Source organism: Halyomorpha halys, unplaced genomic scaffold (assembly GCF_000696795.3).
Source record: "Halyomorpha halys isolate HHAL.00 unplaced genomic scaffold, Hhal_1.1 Scaffold1936.1, whole genome shotgun sequence".
In the NCBI taxonomy this organism is placed as follows: Eukaryota; Metazoa; Arthropoda; class Insecta; order Hemiptera; family Pentatomidae; genus Halyomorpha; species Halyomorpha halys.
The window spans coordinates 33,618-55,964 of record NW_027114337.1 but is presented as its reverse complement, the minus strand read 5'-3'; the positions used below and the strand labels follow the sequence as shown (position 1 = coordinate 55,964).

Here is a 22,347-nt window from a genome sequence, read left to right as displayed (position 1 = left end):
TTTTTTTTTTCTCTCTCTCTCTCTACATCTCATTCGCTGGTTGTAAAAATACTTTTACAGTTGTGAATAAACTTAATAAAGTAAAAAAAAAAAAAAAAAATTAATATCCATTTTAGTCTCAAAACATTTTATTTTTCTTATAAGTCCGACGTTTCAACCAATCCGACCATCCTCAGAGATAATCTACTTAATACAATTTTGAAATTATATAATTTAAAAACTCCACAATTTAAAATAGCTCTGTTTTTTTTTGCAAATCCCGAGATTAAATTTTTCAAAAATGAACAAATTTTAATTTTTTTTAAATAAATAATTTAATTAATATCCATTTTAGTCTCAAAACATTTTATTTTTCTTATAAGTCCGACGTTTCAACCAATCCGGCCATCCTCAGAGACAATCTACTTAATACAATTTTGAAATTATATAATTTAAAAACTCCAATTCCATGCAGGCTATTCTGCCCAGGTCAAAACATCAATTTCTAATAAGGAATAGTGACTTTATCAATTAAGTTTTTAAGGAATAGTAACTGTGATAAATGATTTTAATTTTGGTTTTGAGTGAATTTTTGACTAATTAGAAATTGTTGTTTTGACCTGGGCAGAATAGCCTGCATGGAGTTAGAGTTTTTAAATTATATAATTCCAAAATTGTATTAAGTAGATTGTCCCTGAGAATGGCCGGATTGGCCGAAACGTCGGACATATAAGAAAAATAAAATGTTTTGAGACTAAAATGGATATTAATTAAATTATTTATTTTTAAAAAATTATCAGTCTCAAGAGAGTGTTTAAGATTATAAATTAAACATTTTTGTTGTTTTCCCGAAAAACGAGAACTTCCCGTTTCCTGACTTATTATGTCAATTTTTTTTTTAATTTCATTTTAACCTCCTTATGTTCTCTAAGTTAACATTTTGTGGGAAATATGTGTTATCCTACATGTTGGCATTGTATTGGGCAAATCAGCCGACATTATTTTTTTTAGGCGCATTAGAACCTGCACAAAATATTACTAATCCTCCTATTGCAAGTATATATATGAATATAGTAATTATTAACTTCCTTATGTCATATTTACCGAGCTTCATATCTAAAGCTAATTGTTCCTGAGATTTCAAACTTTTATCAAAAGTTGATAATTTAGAATCTCATTTTCTTAAATATGCGATATTCAGAAAGAAAATGATAAAAATTAAACGATATAGTAAGCGCAATAATAAAATAACATGAAACTGAACACACGTCCATACATACTTGTATTTACGCTCAACCTAGTGATCCTAGATTTGAAAAGCGACCGCAGGGGATTCCTTTATTAAATTCTTTCTTGTCACGTTTCTGGTTTTAGGAGGCAGTGAAGACTAATTAAGGTAGCAGTTGGTGGAGTAATCTGATCATTGCCTGCACTCATATTGAAATTTTTACAATAGAAAATGATAAAATGAAATTCTCTGACGAAATTTCGAATATCACGTGTATGATGGGGAGTAGTATCGAAAAAGTAATACGGAATGCTAATTTTTTTCTTCCCATATTTTGTTGTTTCCTTTATGTTCTAGTAAAAAGTGTCGGATAGGTCTTGGATTAGTTTTGTGAATTAAACGCTTCAGTCAAAAATGTGCGAATCTAAATAAGACGTTTAACATTCTGAAATTAGAGTTCTACTACTGGGTAGTTTCTCTACATCCTGTATCATATCATTATGTCATTATGATCAAATTTACTGGTTGTATTTTTTTATATAGTTGTAAATATCAATAAATAAATAAAATAAAAATAAAAAAACATTCTGAATAAATTGTAATAGAATATGAAGGTGTTAATAGTTCTTTAATTCTATCTTTGATGTAAATTTGTGAGCAAATGGTTTATTTCTCGTATTTGAAAATAATATTGGTGTGTTATCACTTGAAAATTTAATGTTTTTTCATTCACTGGAAGGGAATTTACCTTTATAAACAGAAAAAAAAAATTAAAAAAACTGTTTTTTATTTATTTAATGTAACTTACATCTGTATAAAATAATAAATACAATAAGTAAATATTTGGAATGTTTCATTTACACTTGAAAATCTTGGGAAGGAACCACCCATTGGTGGTACTTAAAACATTAATTTAAATTAGAACGTTCCGTGGCCATTTTATTTTCAGACGCCTCGGAGAATTATCAGGGATTGTTAAGAATGAGAGATTAAGAACTAATAGGTTAGGATGGGTAAGGAGTTTGGAATGAAAATACGCATATCTGTTTTGGGCCAAATCTGCAACGAATAGGATGTTGAAGTCTTTTAACAGTTTATTTTTGACGTAATAAGGAGCATCAAGGATTTTGGATTGTATGGATTGGGTGCGGGAGGAATTTGATGGTTTGATAGAGCCCCAGAGCTCAATTAACATAAGCCCAAATTGGTCTGATTATCATAGTGTATAATATTTTTTTGTAGTGAATGGGAAGTTTAGAGCGTTTGTCAAGTAAGTGTTGTAGCAATCGGAATCTACGAGCAGTTTCTTGCCGTTTCAGTCTTGTTTGTGGATTCCAAGTCAGTCTCTTGTCAAGATGGAATCCTAAGTATTGAATCTGTTCAACAGGCATTAGTGGAGTATTTAGAGACGATAGTGTAGGACAGGATCAGATTTCTAGGATGATCCTAGAGGAAAGGATATATGGGAAAGAGTGTAGGAAGACTCCGGCTTCGATGGATCAATGGAGCGGCAGCGGATGCTTTCTATCTTGGGAATCCGCAATCGGAGAGCAACGGCTACCATTAGAGAGGACTGGACGAAGTTGCGGGAGGCCTTGACTCTACAAGAGTTGTAGCGTCACGGATGATGATGACTGTAGGACAGGAGGGTAGATGTTTACGACGGAGAATAAAAGTTATTTGGTGGGGAAAAATCTTTAAAATGTTTAAAAAAAAATTAAATAATTATACGTATGTTACTGTCATTTGACTACTTTCTAACATTCAGCTGTTTTGGAATAACGCTAGATTAACATAAATGCCATTTAATTGTAAACAGTAATTGAGAATAAAATTGTATGTTAAAAATTTTAATTTAATAAATCCAAAGAAAAGTCTCAGGAATATTATGGCCGGTTAAAGCAAAAATTTGAAGTTAGAGAGACCAAGGAATGACAAAAAATAAGTTAATAGGAATATCGTTGTTTCTAGTTTTACCCTTTCTTTTTTTTATCCAATCAGGTATTAATGAATGGTTTCTGTCTCTAGTTCTGAGTATCTATAAACATAATTTGATCGTTTCGCCAGTGAAAAATTGTACGATTAATGGTTAGTTCCGTAAATAGAGTATGAGTGATCTCAGACACGTATAAATGTTTCGAAATAATCTAAGCACAGGAGCGTATAGCGTGACGGATAATCGATATTAAATAAAAACTAAAAAAAAAAAATAACTGAAAATCAAAAATACTACAGTATATAGAAATACTTCAATAAATTACAGAAATTGAGGAAACCTGGGATAAAATCGGTCGAATATATTATAGTATGTAATATGTAAAAAGAATGACCAAAGTAATGAATGATGAAGTATGAAATGCTAAAAAGCACTTTGGGGTGTTGCATTCAAAGAAGCATACTTCAAGAATGGAGTGGAATGACGCAGTCAGCCAAGAACAGGATCTAGGATTATGGAAGAGGATCTATATATAAGATCTTCATACTGCTGCGGTAGAAGAGACGTTAAGAAGGATGAGTAAAAACTTAATCAAAAAAGATTAATAACAATTTCACACAAAGTAAAAATTTAAGCTTACCTAAAACAATTGCAAGTGTCTTAGTAGCTTTGCGCTCTTTCTTTGCTGAAGACTTTTCTCTCTTCTTCCTGCTGGCCTTGTTGACTTTGTAGATGGTGAACCTAGAGGCCGCGGAAGCCTTCCTCTCCTTCTTGCTCCCCGAACCTTCGTCTTCAGAGGCTGTCCTCACAACCGGCCTTCTTCTGTCCCCTGCTGAACCGTTCCTCCTCACGCCCTGTGGAAAAGTTTGGTAAAGGATATAATCTTGTATAAGACAACGATATTTGTATAAAACCTAAAACAAGAGATGATTCCAATCTGTTATTTGATATAATGTGAATAAGACCAACCTCAAAGTAAATGAATAAATTGTATTATATTAAGTTGTATTTTATTAACTGAATTATTTGTTTTATCACTAGATATTTTTTTGGCATAGTTTTTCACGGATGACGCCTGGCTCCCAACCCAATCGTGAGTTCGAAACCCGGCCCCACCCGGGTTTTTTTCAAGTGTAAAATTGTACAAAACTCACTCACTGCCTCCCTGTGAGAGGCCCGTTAGCCAATGGGTGGAACTCACAAAAATAGGCCTGGGAGCGAAGAACCCATTATATGGGAAAAAAAAACACGTCAGGAAACGTGAGATGTATTTCCTCAGTACATCGTGTAAAGCATTTGACCTCCACAGTCTATCACGCATAGTCAAGAGTGTAACTAACTCATATTTCACTTTATGTTTATCATATCTGTATGTTATTTTGGCACCAATCGATAAATTTTATTGGTCGGACCACATTTGATGCATTTTTCGGAATAATTAAATTTAAAAAAATTCTATAACACTGGGCTAAAAACCTAGACGTGAAAATCTATACCATCACGAACTGTTTTGTAGCGATAAATTGAGAATAAAATCGATTTTCAGCAACTTTAATACTTTACCTTGTTAGCGAATTCAAGAATCGTCTGAAGGAAAGGGTGTTCATACGTATGCCAGAATTCCTTACACTTTAGTGAAGGTCAACGATATCCCACCGGGAAATTTCAAATTGCTTGATTTTATTCAGGCATATATGGAAAACTATGGTCGTTTCAACAATACAACACCTCAGCGATTTTTCATTGGAACATAATAAGATGGAAAATATAGATTTAAACAAATAGTAAAGACCTTTTCAATTAAGGACATAATAAAACACACATTATATTAATTTAAAAAGATCTCATACTGGAACATTAATATTTTAGTATTGGGTAGTTAGCAAATCAAAAATATAAATTACCTGCAACTTAAATCTTTAGAATTGTACCAATGATGGTATAAAAAGTATTTTTTTTGTGTTTTCGAAAAAATATAACAACAAAAAGTTATTGTCAACAATTATTAAAAAAAGTTCCGAAGTTGGTGTAATGAAAAATAAAAACGAAATATTTATGCAACATTGCCGTTTATATAAAGATATTTGATACCATGAGACAAAATGTAAACAACTGTATAACAAAGACAAAATTATAAAGACACTACATGACATAACAGGACTCTGGTTGGATCAGAGAGAGGTGTAAGATTTAAGAGCCTAAGGTCAACCTGGATCTTGCCATCACTCAGCGGCATCCCAAGGGCATGCCATAGTCTTCGATCAGCCTACGGTGTCCGCCTAGAACACCCTTGAAAAATAAAATTATATAACCTGAGCAACCGTTTGTATGAGTTTTCGAACTTTCGAAAAATTGTTACAGAGATTCAATTTAAAGGCCTCATTCCAATTTATTTCCAGAGTATAAAGTATAAATGTTTTTTTGAAGCGAAAATCATCTAAAAGTTCATAAAGGAGTTCATTTTTAAATATAAAGGATGGAAACAATGGTAATAGTTTTTTTAGATTTTTTTTTATATATAAAATATAATATAAAATGCTTGCGTCGGCACGTTGTAAGGTAAGTAATTTTTATCAACTACGTAACCATGGAAATAGGTTTACTACACTACGTTTATTAAAATAATAATTATTGTATTCATCAGCATTGGCATCAGGCTGTCAACTAATTGGAACGAATTAGATGACGTGGCATGGAAATGTTTTAGGTTGGGTTTTTAGGATTAGTTTATTAGTGAACATTGTGTGCTTCAGCAAATGGAATCAACCTTTACTACAAAAACTAAAAACATCGGACACTGTATAATCTGTAGTTAACTGTTGAAAAAGGAGACAATTTCGAAATAAATATATGTATTGTGTGTTTATATTCAAAATATTAACCGATTTATTTTCTAATAGGGATTAGGAAAACATTAATAAAATATTTTGTATGTTTATGAAAACAGGCCTTCCCTTATTCAAAGTGTATAGGAGTGAGACAGTCATGCTATTAAAATTATCTTCTCTAAGAAATGTGGGAAAATGATTACTATTGCAGAGATGAATTTCAATTACAAAAGTGTGAGGCCCCCAGCAACTTGTACGACCTCTTGAAGAGTTGCCTATAGGATAGGACGGTAAAGATAAGAGGGTACTACTTTGAAATTTAAGACACCATGGAAATGGGTTGTCCGCAGGGCTCTGTCCTTGGTCATGCTCTGTGGAAACTGATATTTTACGAGTTTTGGGAGTGTTTGTGTAAATGACATGACCTAAGTAGTCACTTCAAACAGCTGATTCAGATTAATTGATGAAGCTGGCCGGTGCGTCAACGTGCTAGGAGCGAAAGGAAGAAGTCGAAGATGGCTGCTGCCAAGACTCAAGCGATACTCTTAAGGGGTACGATAGACACAGCTCACCTTATTACCCATAGGATACAAAGAGTAGTGATTGTTGCATACCTTGGCATAAGGCTTGGAAGAAAGTTCAATGAGACGCCACACTTGGAATACATGAGAAGCAAGGTTGTCTTTGCTCTTAGTGAACTAAATAGAATCGGGAGCGCATTTTGGGGCCTCAGATACTCAGGAACATTGACCACTTATAAAGGAGTGGTTGTGGGTAACTTGGGGTATGCGTTCCCTGCGTAGAGTCAGTATCTCTCGCTCAGGCGGGAGAGCAGGTTAATCACTGTTCAGAGGATGGCCCTGCTGCGAATCATTCGAACAGCTTACAGGTGTTAGCAGGAGAAGTACCTATTTCATTTACTCCAACACACTACTACCATCACACGGTGAAGAGGGGAGGTCTGATGGTTATACCGTAAAACATCCTCTTCCATCTGTAAGGGTCTTCACCAAAGACCCTTACTGATGGAAGAGGATCTTCGAAGAAGAAACCTTGAATGAATAGAACTGGCGGTAGGTAAATAGCACAAATAAGGAGGTGACAATAAAGGGAAAAATTTCAGTTGAAAAATAATTAAGATATTGCTTAACATATGTCAACCTATTTTTACAGGTAGTATGTTTTAATCTTTAATATTTTTTTTATTCTACATCACGTCGCTTAAGTTGTATTATATCGTTATTCCGAAAATAAATTAACAACACGATTTCAATTCCTTAGAAAAAAACAACTCAGTAATTTGTTTGTCTCAACCATCGCTTAGTTAAATATCTATATAAACTTTTATGAATTCGATAATTCTTAGGAGCAGTGTTTGAAATGACACATTAATTTTGATTTCAGTTTTATTTTTTGAGTTACAAGGTATCATAGCAACGTTTTGAAACTTTTGTAATTGAAAAAAAAAAAATAGTTGCTTTTTGTTTTCATCCAATAATGCAGATTGCTTAAGGAAACGAGAAGTTAACTGGATTTAAAAAAAACAACATTAACTAGATAATGTGCTATGCTCTGCAAGCTTTTAATTTTGAGTCATCTGAAAATACCTCATCAAATATTTCGTGGCATTATGTAATTACAAAATAAAATTTTCAAAAACTTATATTCACAAAAATGGATTTCATGAGCATTCGCTTCTTTGTTCTTGTTTAATGGCATCAAACTTCACCGGTCATCAACACCTTCTATTTATAATCCTTTTTATTTAATTTTTCTATTTTCATTTTAATATTTTGTATTTAGTTGTATTATATTGATTTTATCGGTTGAAATTAGTTCATATTGTGAAATTCTAGCTTAAAAACAGTCGCTCCCAGTAGGCTTCACAAGCCCAAATAATCAGACGTGTAACCAAGTTATATTTCATTTTATTTTTATTGTTTTTGTATGATTTTTTGCCACCAACCAATAAATATTGCCATCTGTTCGGACCACATTCTGAATTAATAAAAAAATTTCCATTTGCGCTGGGCTAAACACCCAAACACTAATATACCCATTTACAGGTAATTTACGACTTGAAATTATTTCATATTAAAAAAAAAATTAAAACATAAATATATCACGAGAGTTTCATTAAAAACCTATATCTGCACTGTTATGTACCGATAACTTAATGTAAATTGTGGTATATTCCTATATTCTTGTTAAATGTCGTAAAACTTCTATCTCCATCAACACTATTTCTGCATCTTTAAAAATTTAAATAATAATTATATTGTTTTAGTACCGTCTCTATGGGTTAATTCTAGGAGTACGAATTATATATTTCTTAATGGGAAATATACGGCAATCTTTATTGCTAAATAATTGATTGAAATTTCGAGGACTGGAAACTGCACGTCGATTCTGACTATTACAACACTTACTAGACTGTCTAAAATCCTATCCATAACAAAATACTGATCTACATGACGATAATAAGGCCTATCTGGACTGGAGTTGAGCTTTAGAGCTCCATTAAATCTTCGAATTGCTCTTATATCCAATCCATAAAACTTCGTAAAATCCTCAATGTTCCTTACTGTTTCACAAATAAAATAATCGATCTAGCCTAATTTCTAACCTTGCTTCCTCTTCCATTCTTGGCAATCCTCCGAGGCGCCTGAAAAGAAGATGACCTAAAGACCTTCTGATGTAAAAATATTATTAGAGTGCTACCTACCTAAATACTATGTGTATTAATATATGAATACAGTTGTAAATGTCAATGTATATAAAGAAAAAAAATCAAGCACCTCCATCACTGACTGCAACAATTGAAGTTGACGTGCCTGAGAATTGCTGGCCGATATTAATAACTGTACTTTTGATCCATCCCCTCCTGATATAAGCTCATAATGTTTTATGAAAATGAATGCTGAAGTAAAATGGGAGAATGGATATGGCAGGTGTTGTAGTAATATCAGCTTATCAGACCCCGAGCTTGGTGCTGGGGTCTGGGGCTATATATACTGGGGCACATTCATCAACCGTCCGTCCTCTTGATATATTGCGCAATAATCTGCAAGTATTTTCATAAATTCTCTACCCCTTCGTCCCCTGCGTATTGGCAGCCTATCCCTCTATCATAAATAAACATCTATTTTGATCGGTAATATGAAACATGCATGGCCTACAGGTATTTATAGTAGATATTTTCAGTCATAGGTCAGTAAAATCATATAAAGATGAAATAAGGGCCGTCATTGGAAGAAGTCTGAATAAAGCTGGAAATTATTTTTATTTATGTATTCTATCCCTGTCGAACAGATCCGCTACCTTGGTCTACATTTGGACAAACGATTAACCTGGAATCCTCACACCAGACTGAAAAGCCAGGAAACTGCACGTCGATTTCGAATATTACATCACTTACTAGACAAATGGTCTAAACTTCCAACACATTACAAAAGACTGATCTAAATGACTGTTATAAGGCCAATCTGGACATATGGAGTTGAGCTTTGGGGCTCCAGTAAACCTTCGAATTCCTCTCGTATTCAATCCTTACAATCCAAAATCCTTCGTAAAATCCTCAATGCTTTGTCACAAATAAAATCATACATAAAGACCTTGATGTTCCCTATGTAACCGATCTAGCCCGAACCAGATATCACTCCTTCCATTATAAACTCTCAAACCATTCAAAACCCCTAGTTTCTAATCTTGCATCCTCTTCCATTCCTGACAATCCTCTGAGACACCTGAAAAGAAGATGGCCACGAGACCAGCTAATGTAAAATGTCATTAGAGTGCTACCAATGGGTAGTTTCTCAACACGCCTGTAACACTCCAATTTAACTTAGATCAGATTTACTAAATGTATCATGATGTACAGTTGTAAATAGCAATAAATACATATTAAAAAAAAAATATGTATTTGGTTTTTAATAACAAGTGAAGTATTTAAAAACATCACTGCACAAACATACAAAATATAACCAATTTGTTGAAAAAATAAATATTATATAAAAGTAGATAGTTAAATTGCTCATAGAATAATTAACAAAATTTTATAACTATATCCAGTAATACATGAAAATAGGAGGTCTAATAGAATCTCATTTAGATTTTTGGATTTTTTCTTCAACAACAGACTTATAATTAATCAGATTGCAAACATTTATATCATAACACCATTATGATATAATGGATAACCAGACTTTATAATGTCTACCTTATTTTTGAACTTGGTTAAAGTTAGTATAGTGCCACAGAGATATATTGGAGGCCCAGAGCCCACCAAATATAACCTGTTTTCAATAAAGTATTGAATAACTCTTCTTTAATTATCTTATAATTAAAGCTTTCAATTATAACAGTTTTCATACATACATACATAGATATACTAGTATGTTAGATATACTGGTATGTTAGATATCTGGAAAGTTAAAATAAATCGATACGAGAGCATTTTTTATATCCATTCTTATTAATTCCTTGCCGGAAACGATTTATTTGTGTTTGGCAGATTACTTAGCTACTCTTAAAACGGAGGATGAGAAAATTCGTTCATCTGAAAATTTTCTAAAAAAATCAATTTTTATCTAGAACATCATGCGAATTAAATTCACTAACTCCGAAAGGTTTCAAGATTAATTAATATTTTTTTTCAATGGTTAAATTATTTTTCACAATCGAACAAAAAATTAAATTATTTTGTTGTTTCACCATCGCATGAGTTAGAGACTATGGAAATACAACTTCAATTAGAAATGTGAAAAGTAGTAAATAAATGCTGGAAGATAGATGATTGACTGTGTGTGATTATAAAAGGAAGATAGTCCAGGTGCGGCTATTCTCTGGTTAAAGCACTGCTGTCCCCAACTATAAAAAACAAAAACGCCTTATCTCGGAATCCATTCATATCAAATTAACACATAAATCTTTCAATCATAAAGTGGATAAAGACTTGTATTTCCCTGACATACCGACAAATTATAAGTCTTGTTATACCTCCATAATTTTTCTTTCACTCTACGTTCTGCATTTTAGAATTTAATTTTCCTCCCATATCTTTTAATTTATTTTTATCCTCCTTACTGTTTATATTATCATTTTACGTTTATTTTTTAAATATTTGTTTAATTGTTAATTTTTTTTACTGTAACATTATTTTCAAATGTAACGTATTTTTAACAACCATCACTCATCACTGTCCACTCTCACGCTTAGCTGTCAACTCATTTCCTTGCTCGCTTGCCATCTGTAAGTTACGCTTTCTACCTTATTCCCTTTTTCCATCTTTTAAGGTACACTTTATATATATTTTATTTGTTGTTATTTTCATTTTCTTTGATTGCCTGAAATTTGTTTTTATTCTTATCTAATTCAAAGTTTAAGTTGTACTTCTATGTATTGACCATTTGACAATCCTGGGTATTATTAAGGTGTTTCGTCATCTGCCCCTATACCTGGTCAGGGTATCCTTCTGCGAAGCTTTTAGCGTCCCCGGATATGAAAACAACTGTGTTAAGTTTGTCACATTACCAGAGGCCCCTGAGAAAATTAGATTGGCTAACTATCAAGTGTCAAAACACAAAATGATAGGTTGTGATGAGGGACCAGAATCAAATTAACCAGGTGCAGGCCCTTCCTGGACATGTCAAACATTTTTACACATTCTCGGCGCTGAGGAGGGGGTCGCCCAATAAGAGAGGAGATTCAAAAATAAGGTAACGCCCCAAAAGGGAAATGGGAGAAAAATACAGAAGAAATCTATAAGATCGAGACTGACACACTCAACAGGAAGGCTTAGACGGAGGAGGATCACAATCAGGAGGCAGGCTTAGAAGATGCACTTTGACCAGACGAAGTCGTGAGCAGGGCCACGAGACCTGGACATCGTTTATGAACGACACCTACGGCACTACATCCCACGGCATCAGCAGCTATAAGTATAAAATTAACCAATAAGTAATAATGTAATAATCTATATTTTATGGCAACTTTTATCTGAATCATTTTAATCATAATAACAAATTGTAAATAAATACTTAGTTTCTGTATGTAGTTTATATACTATTATAAAACCCAATATATCATTCTTTATTATAATATATAATTAATGGTAACAACATTTTATAAATATAAAGGTATTTAATTGGTAAACTGGTAAACACACAAACAGCCTTTGGAAAGGAATCCAATTATAATAATAGTCTTTTAGGACTCAATTTATAATTAATTGATTAACTTATTTTTGGATAATTGCCTTCAACGATTATCTTGGTATCCCGAATAAATCTCCATAGCATACATAGCAGTACATTTTTTTTTTAATTCTTAATTTTCATTTTTCATTTATTTTTACCCTATTTAAGTTTTTGTATCATTTTTAGCCCTGGTGAAGTCTTGCAATGTGCAGCGAAACGTTTGGAAAAGCTCAAATCGTTTTACGACATTTGATTTTTTTTCTATGACTGCACCCGAACCATTTCCTCTTATAATAAATAAATGATAAAGTTGAAGTTTATTTCATAAAATATCAAATACAATTAAAAATACATCCAGTTTCAAAATGGATATAAATTTCTATATATTTTTTTTTTTTTTATGAATACAGAAAATATTAAAGGTTTTTATACGTCAAAACCAATATTATATAACAAATACTTCATAACTGATTATTTGGTTATTAGAAAACCTCATGATCTTTTTATACCAATTGTTGAGCATAGTAAATATATCCCCATGCCTATCTCGCTTTTTTTTTATCTAATAAAATAAAAAAACAATAGAGTCGCCTCTAACTAGATACAAAAAGGACCCCAGCGAGAACAGAGTTCATTTGGTTAGGGAGACAAAGAGCTGGTTCCCATCTCAAATCCATTTAGTCAAAACAGTTTACCAGTGAAACATTTTTTTTTTAGTTCTCAGTTCTGAATAGCGGAGCCCCCCCCCCCACCTTTGCACTTCTAAAAAAAGTAATAAAAGAATTGGCTGAAGGACTAGATATCCCTACTTTTCCTGTACTTTGTAAAACGCTGGTGGATATTAACAGTTTGCAAGGAACCGGGCCTTTAATGAACCGCCCTCAGATCATTTTTAATTGGTCTCGCTTGTATTCTATTGTTTTAACATTATTCATTATTCTAAGAGTGTCTGGCCATTAATTAAATTTCAGTTTAGTTTTGTTTACAGGAGAGAGTCCACCAAGCTTAAATATTCTTGTAACAGTGCAGCAAAGCAATATAATATATATGTGATGTAAGGGCTCAATCAATATGGAATTAATTTGTTTAAATTATCAAAGGATCAATAATTTGTAAGTTCTCACAAAATAATAATTTTATCGTTTTTAATTTTTCTTCAGCGAGAATGTTTCCTAGTAATAAAAACGTGAATTAGACTTTCTCTTTTATTATTATTATTCTTTTATTCTCTGTTATTCTTATTCTTGTAAAATGTATCTAGTTGTTTGTTCTCGATAGACTGATCTACTGCTGTGACTATGAATGATGGTCTGATCTCACATTACCGTCTTATATTGAATTTTTTTAGCGGGTCACTGAAGAGGATCTAGGAGGGTGAATTCCGGAGAGCGAATTTGTTGATAGGGTGAATTGAATAATTGAGCAGAAATGAGAGGGGAAAATGGGAGTGAGTGAGACCGAAATGGATTGTAAAAGGAAACTGTAGTGGTGAAAAAAAATTGTTTATTATATCCTATTATTGTATATCTTTTTTTATGATTATACCATGAATATGTAATGTAAATATGTTCGATTACGGATTGATAAGTATGCTGTGTGAGATAGCAACCTAATGTATTTAGGCAGCATATATGAATAAAGTATTTCTCTCTCTATTAAAAATCTTCATTTAATAATGAAGTTAAGAGGTAAAAAACAAAACAAATATAAAGTATGAAAATGACATAAGCTTGGATTTACAACAAACAATACAATAATGTTAAAATATAATACATATCTTCATACAATATCTTCTCAATTTTTCAGTTGGTGACTGAAAATAGTAATTTAATCAGGCTTAAATTTTAGAAATAATATATAATATTTTTATGAAATTAGGACTTTAAATCTTCTTTATTATTTCTATTGGGTATAACAGGAGAGACCAATTTACATGGAAAAACAAAGCTTTCGTTTTTACTTTTTGATACCTGGTTCGTTAAAATAAAAATAAAAATATAGCTTAAAACAAAAATTAAATCTGTAATACTACAACCCATGAAGGGTCCGGGGTGCAGTACTGTTACTAGACCAACGGTTGAGCAAGGAGGTGATCAAGTCAGAATCATGCACAATTAAGGGTACCCACTTTATGAGGCTGGGTTGACCCCGGAGGGCTCCTGAACCCACAGGACTGACTCAACGACTATAGGTAACATATAATAGTTATCTACCACAGCCGGATTCGAAATGAGGTCCCCTTGGTGTAAGTAGTTCATTACCTTACCAATGAGATACCCAAGTTCAAAAAATATTGCTATGTATATGAAATGAAATTAATATTGTACCAGTTCTATAATAGACTTAAATTTGTAAAACTATGCCATACCGGACATAACAGATTTGTTAGGAAAATAATTATTCCGACCCGGGCTCTCTGTCTATATATAAAACTTATGTCTAGGCGTTTAATTTATATTCTTGTTTTTAGCCAGGGTCATTCCATACTTCTTGCATTCTCTCATGAATTTATTAGCTTTATTATTATTAGAAGTAAATCGTTATCATTATTATTTTCATCCTTCATTTATTTATTAATTGTTTCATAACTAATATATATTCTGTATTATTTCATGTATTGTGGATTATTGTCATATATGTGGATTATTGTCATATAATATAATGATGTATTTATATAATAATATATAATTTATTGATGTATTACTTCACAGTGGTGCTTAGTACATGTTATCTAACTTTACTAAAATATAATCAAAGGTAAATATAATTAAAGTTGTAATAACTTTTAATTGTATCTTTGATAAATTTAGAGGAAATGTACCTAGCAACCTCTGTGAAGTAAGTCACCGATATATCAATATTCTATCGTCATCTGATTTTTTTTAAGTAACTATATTTTAGTTATTTAAGTTTGTTTTTTCAGTTGTATTTTTTACGTTAAATCGTTACTTGTATTTGTTGAAATAATTTTAAAATTGTGTAGTTATAGGTTACAAGCCGTTATAGTTACCACAATGCCCGAACAATTAAATTTGTTCATTCATAAAAAAAAAATATATTTTATTTTGTCTATTTTTATATTTATACGTTATTTTAGTACTGAACGATAGATGTTGTCATCTTATTGGATGAAAATCTTGATTAAAAAAAAAAACTGTATAAAATCGTTGATAAAATTAATTTCATAATATTTTTTTTTAATAGTAACATTAGAAAAGAAGATGGCCTTGTGACCTTATATTGTAAACTGTTTTTAGAGTTCTACTACTGGGTAGTTTCTCTACATCCTGTATCATACCATTATGTCATTATGATCAAATTTACTGGTTGTATTTTTTTATACAGTTGTAAATATCAATAAATAAAAAAAATAAAAAAAAATAATAGTAACATCAATTATTTATATCAAGAATTGTTAATTCAATAAAAAAAGTAGTTCACTTTTTTGTCGTCAGCGGCGATCGGATCCAGCATCTGGGGATCACCAGCGGAAGCTGCGTAGCCACTGTCGTTGTTTCCGTTAGGGTCCCCTCTTCCGGGCAACCTGCAATAAATGGAAGGATAAATATCATTATTTAGTGCATCAAATTTCATATTAATTTTTACAATTACAAGTTATTACCATAGAAATATAGTAAGAATGTGTAAACCAAAGTATGCAGTCGTGTGATTGATGCATTTAAATATAGTTATTATGAACACGGTGGAATGTAAAGTAGGAATCCAGGCTGGGATGTCAGAGGAGTTCTGTACAAGAAAAGGGGTAAAGCGGAGAGAGTCGTTGGCCTGCCTCCTCTTCAACTTATTTGAAAAAGTACTCAGAGACGCGCGAATACATCTTTAGTAAGTCAATACAAATCCAGACGTAATGTATGCAGACGATATTGATATTATCGGGCGATCACTTCGCGGCGCAACTGAGGCTTTTCTGGCTTTTGAACAGTCTACGCAGAAGATGGGACTTTCTATAAATGAGATCAAAACCAAGTATATGGTTGTTGGTATTCATGCACTACATCCACAGATGTCGATTGGTGACTACACATTCGAAACGGTCCAGCGATTTGTTTATCTGGGCTATTAAGTAAATGTCGAAAATGATGTGAAGAAATGCTATTTTGTCCTGTATCTAAGTAATCGCAATAATCTCCAGGAGAACAAAAAATACTCTGTACAGGACGTTGATTCGTCCTGTTCTTACATATGGAAGCGGAAACGTGGAGCTTCTCCAAAAGAGATGAAAGCAAGCTGATGGTCTTTGAAAGAAAAGTACTACGTCGTATTTATGGACCAGTGCGCTCAGGTAACGATTAAACAAGGGGGAGTAAAGAAGAACTGGCCGCCGTACATAATGCGAATGTAGTTCTGTTCATTAGAATACAGCTTCTTAAATGGGCGGGGCATGTAGCCAGGATGGATGAGAGTAGCCCAGCCTGCAAAATTATGCTGACGCGTCCAGAAAGAAAAGGAAAAGTTGGAAGATCTAGATTGCGTTACATGGATGGGGTCTACGCAGATAGAAGAGCTCTTCTTAGACTGGCAAACTAGAGAACAGCTGCAAGAGAGAGAGATCAATGGGCGAAACTAACTGAGGAGGCCAAGACTCAGCGATGAATTGATGATGAAGATGAAATATAATTACTAGGCTTAAGGTATTATACTTTCAGGTATATATAGTAGTTCATGTTAAAATGCCGAATTGTAAATAAACACTTTACTTGAAACTCGGTTGCTTGTTTGTATATGCAGCTATTATATACTATTTGTAAAATGCTGTTATTTAATATTATAGATGTGCAAAGAAATAGGTTCAATATTTATGCCAGAAAGAGTATTGAAAACTCCTAACACTTGGCATTTGTGGCTAGGTCATTCCAGGTCAAATCAACCCACTTTTGAACATTATCATCTCAGATTTTCTTCAAATTTAGCACAAATATTTAGGCATAGACTTCGATAAGTGTTAAATGTTATTTTATTTTTTTTTAAAATTGATTTATTGATATTTACAACTTTACATAAATACATGAAGTAAATTTGAGGAAATCATAATGGTGTGGTACAAGCATGTAGAGAAACTACCCATTGGTAGCACTTCAAAAACGTTTTTACAATATAAGGTCTCGAGGCCATCTTCTTTTCAGACGCCTCGGAGGATTGTCCGGAATAAAAGAGGAAGCAAGATTAGAAACTAATGGGCTTGAGTCGTTAGAGAGTTTGTAAAGGAAGGATTGAAATCTGGTTCGGGCTAGATCGGTTACAAATGGAACATTAAGGTCTTTGTAGATGATTTTATTTGTGACAAAGTAGGGAGCATTTAGGATTTTACGAAGAATTTTGGATTGTAAGGATTAGATAAGAGATGAATTCGATAGGTCTTATTATTGTTATGTAGACCAGTCTTTTGTAATGAATTGGAAGTTTGGACCGTTTGTCTAGTAAGTGCTGTAATAGTCGAAATCGACGTGCAGTTTTCTGTCTTTTCAGCGTTGTGTGAGGATTCCAGGTTAGTCGTTTGTCCAGATATAGTCCAAGATAGCGGATCTGTTCAACAGGGGTAAGGGCAACATTATTGAAGTATACTGTAGGGCAGTCAGTAGGTTAAAAATTTATTTAGATATATTTTCTTGCTTTTGAATTATACAACTGTCAAATCCTCGTAAATGGGCTAAAAAAAGAGAGAATAAAAAGTTTGAGAATTGCTGTTGAAGCTTTTGCTAAATATATGCCATTTTGCAGTATAATCCATACAGTTTCAAATGATACAGCCTGATTAATTAGAAGTGTGTAACACTATCAAATTTTAAATAACATCACGCTTATCAATAACATATCTAACTAATCTAAATAAGATATAACATCTTTGTACCATGAAAGGGATAAAGAAGCTAGTGCTGCTCTTGCCAACTCTCCAGCTAAAGAGTTTGGAATGCAAGTGACACACAAAAAACATTACATACAGAGAAACAGAATGAGTACATTCTTCAGACGAAAGAATGGAAAAGGAATTCAGTAATGTGGAAGTTAAGAAAATTGTTATTTAGAACAAAGAAATATCTTTGTTTAGTTGAGAAATAACTGCAAGTTTCCAAAGACAAAGGTTTCACTTTCTAAAATACCCGTAATTAACTCGAAACTACAGGCCAAAAAGTTGTTTAAAAAATTATATAAAGAACTAAAAAAAAAAGCTGGTTTTTGGTATAAATCGAAAAATAAAGATTAGTTGTGATCATTTCTGCTTTAAAAACAACAGTTCTTCGGGAGGAATGTCCTACTTTTTTTTTCCTCTGAGAGATGCCCAGTGGGCATTTATCTCATTATAGGCGATTTGTAATATACGATAACGCTTTTTCTGCTGTAAAATATTTTAATTAGGTTTATTTTTAAGTCTTCTACAGAACACAATTTTACGAATAAACAAGAAGGACCAGCTAATCTTTAATACGTTCATTCCATTATTTTATTTGTGAGTAAATATATCACATTAAAAAGACTTAATCAAACTATAACAGTACTTCTGGATCACAAATTCGACATTCTCACATAACGTCATTGAAGAATGGTGTCACAACTGGGGAATGAATATAAATCAGAGCACCTTTACTCTCCATCGTAAACTATAACTCGCTGGCCTGCAGAATCTATTTAATATCCCACTAACGACTGTTGAACAATGTCACTACTTAGGACTTCTTCATTACAACAGCCATACTTGGAATCCCCATGTTAGACTGAAAGGACAAAGAAATGCTCGTAGATTTAGATTACCAAAACACCTAACTGACACAACACAAAACACTCCTAACTTCCCATTTACGACAAAAAAAAAAAAAAACTGATGCATTCATAATCATAATCAGGGAAATTTTGACATACAGAGTTGAGCTTTGGTGCTCCACCAAACCATCAAATTCCTCTCTTATCCAATCCTTACGACCTGTTAACGCCATAATATATAATTACCTTGTAAATAATATTTAGTTAGGCTTAGTGTTTAATTTAATAACGTTTATTTTTATTTATATTAATTTAATTGGATTTAGTTATTTTAAAAGAAAAAATGTAATTATATTTTTGTGTTATAATGAGTAATAGAGACAGTTTCTAGGGGCTGATAATTGTTGCTAGGGCGTCACCTAGCAACGGATCGACCATCTCAGTTTTTTTTTATGGAAGTTCCGGCTAATTAGTGGCCATGGTAGCGTCTAAGCAGCCCTGTCTGCCCTTATAATTTAATAATTTGGATGTTTTTAGTGAGTTAACCGTTATTACAGTTCGAAAACAGACCTTTTCTGTGTTTCGACTTTAATATAAGTCCCGGTAATTAGTGGCTATGAACTGTGTGTTCATTTTGTCGGCTCGCCTAATACATTAATACGACTGTTGATGTTTGGACTATCGATGAGCCACTACACCAACTTTGTACCATTACAGCAGTGTATTTAACTACAAGAGTTGCGACCTAATCATTACGGCAGCACTCTTCCTCGGACCTATTAGAGTGGAGTAGCTTGCGTCGACTAGTATTTGTTTTATATATGTTTATTTGTAAATTAGTTTATTGTCATCTTCATAATTTATATAGCTATTTTATTTTTATCTGAGAGGCTTTTTTTATTTCTACTTTTATTCATCATTAGTCATCTTTTGTTTATTTTAGTTTTAGTTTTTCAAATGTTTAAATTGACCAAATAGATGTTTTAATCCGAATCAGTTTGTCGCTTGTTCATTTTAAAGCTTTCCAACAAAAAGACATAGTCGATTTGAGGTGGCTTTAACACGATCCAAATTCCTCCGTCAAATCTTTGATGCTTCTCATTATGACACAAATAAACTCATCCATAAAGACCTCACACATCTCATTCGTTGAAAATTTGGTCCGAAATAGATATCAATTCTTACATTCCACAATCTTTCGCTCAAACCCATTAGATCTTAATCTCTCATCCTTAACAATCCCTGATATTCCCTTGATGCGTCTCAAAAAAAAAAAAAGATGGCGGTTTTTTTTTTTTTTACTTACAACATTGTTTATTGATAGATATTACAATCTGCTACAACGTTGTTAGGAAATAGCTAATAGTGATTACCAACCAAATTCATTCTAAAATAAAATATGAATTAAATAAATCAAAACTTGTATCCTTTTTGTCTCAACACTTTTTATTTTTCAACAGTCAACGTTTCGGCCATTTTAGCCATCCTCAAGGACATCTTCAATTATAAATTCTTCCTCCCATTAATTTTAAACCCCACAGAATCACTACCCATATACTGTGGATAATTTTAATATAAGAAGAATTAGATAGTTATGATTTTAAATTTTAAAAATAGGTTTTTAACTTATAATTAATGAATGACCTGGGCAGAATAGCCTGCGAAAGTAATCTAAAATTAATGTGAGGAAGAATTTATAATTGAAGATGTCCTTGAGGATGGCTAAAATGGCCGAAACGTTGGACTGTTGGAAAATAAAAAGTGTTGAGACAAAAAAGGATACAAGTTTTGATTTATTTAATAAATAATTACCTTGTCTCAAGAAATTGTAATAATATAATTAAAATAAAATATGAATGAAAATAAATAAAATCCCTCTCTAAATATATACAAATAGAAGGATAAAGAAAATTAACTTAATCAAACTATGTACATAAAAAAATATAAAATAAAATCAAATAATAATAAAAATAAATAAATAAAATAAAAAAATTACTGGACACATTTTTGAAGTTAAAGAAATGATTGAAGCACCAACATTGGGTGCTTTCTTTCCAACATTATCATTTGTTCTCAAACATTTATCACATTTACTTGCGGTATTTTTTTAAACAGTTGTAAATTTCAATGAACGTAGAAAAAAAAACTTAATTAAAGGTTAACTGGATATAAAATTTGAAGTGGATGTAAAAAAACATATATTATCCCATTTCTTTAAGGTTATCCGAAACTATTTAGTGCCTCAGAACCACAGATCGAAATATAAAAAACAGAACATGAATATAGTACTTTATTCTGAGTGTGTTATGCGATGGAAAATGGAATAACGGAAATAGGAACCCTACTGTAAAAAGCTTATCGAATAAACTACTCTTGAAACAGTCCATCATTCTGTTTATTCTATAAGATCTTTTCTCCCGTCTATTCTAAGGTCATATCCATATCGGAAAATCGAAGCACATTCTGAATAGACCATGATGTTTTAGCACTAAATTCTGTTTCTCGGGACAAGTAACTTTCAGTACATTAAAATAACATTACAGCTTTGCTTCTAAATCAACTAAAGATCTTATTTCAACTTGTTATTCTTAAATGCGTGTGAGGATCATATAGTACAAGAGCCGGAAAGAAAAAAAGGCAGTTATCTCACCCCAATTTTTGATTACTTTAATAAAAACTAGGTATAATTACTAGTCAAAATTAATTCTGCCAAGTATAGGTAGGCACATAGTTGTTCTAACAACAATAGAAAATCTAAGGGAACATTATTTAAATAAGAGTAAATTTTCGGAAATATTAGTCCTAAAAGAGCTATTTACGTACAATAGTTCTCGAAATATAGCTTTTTAAAAAACAAAATTTTTAAAATTCTACTGAAGGATTAATAGTTAGTGAATTTATTTTGAGAAATCTATATCTCTGGAACGATGTGACGTACAGATATAGTCTATTAGCACTCGAATTAAAGCTAGTTTAATGGACTGTAAAGAAGTGTATGAACTATACCTTCGTAGGAATAGTAGTTTTCATTATATTTGCTAAAATAAATTGATTTATAGTTGTTCGGACAATAAGTTTGATTTATGAAAAACTTCATTTCAGAAATAATTGGACCTACAGATGTCTACCAACGCTCAAATTAAAGCTAGTTAAATTTGGTACAAAATAGTTAATTATGTTTATCTTTGTAGGAGTAGTATTTTTTATGATATTTGACAAAATAAACTCACAAAATGTTAATTTCTAGTTGTTCGTATAAAAGGTATAAAGTATAAAGAAAAAATATATCTCTAGAGCCATAAGACAAACATATGTCTGCCAACACTCAAAATAAAGGAAATTTAACTTGATATAAATTAGTTTATGACACTTATCTTCGTAGGGGTAGTAGTTTTTATGATATTCACATATGAATATAAATTTGGCAAATGAAAATTTGTCCGAACGACTATAAATCAATTT

General features: G+C 32.1%; 1 protein-coding gene across 1 annotated transcript in view; it reads right to left on the bottom strand.

Annotated features, from left to right (window-relative positions):
- Dop2R (dopamine D2-like receptor) overlaps positions 1–15,712 on the bottom strand; it is a gene marked incomplete at its 5' end in the record, with an annotated part of 40,333 nt that extends 24,621 nt beyond the window's left edge. Inside the window, 2 exon segments of the mRNA XM_014436468.3 lie at positions 3,784–3,997; positions 15,610–15,712. Coding sequence (XP_014291954.3) covers positions 3,784–3,997; positions 15,610–15,712 — 317 coding nt within the window.
- Positions 15,713–22,347: the final 6,635 nt, after the last annotated feature.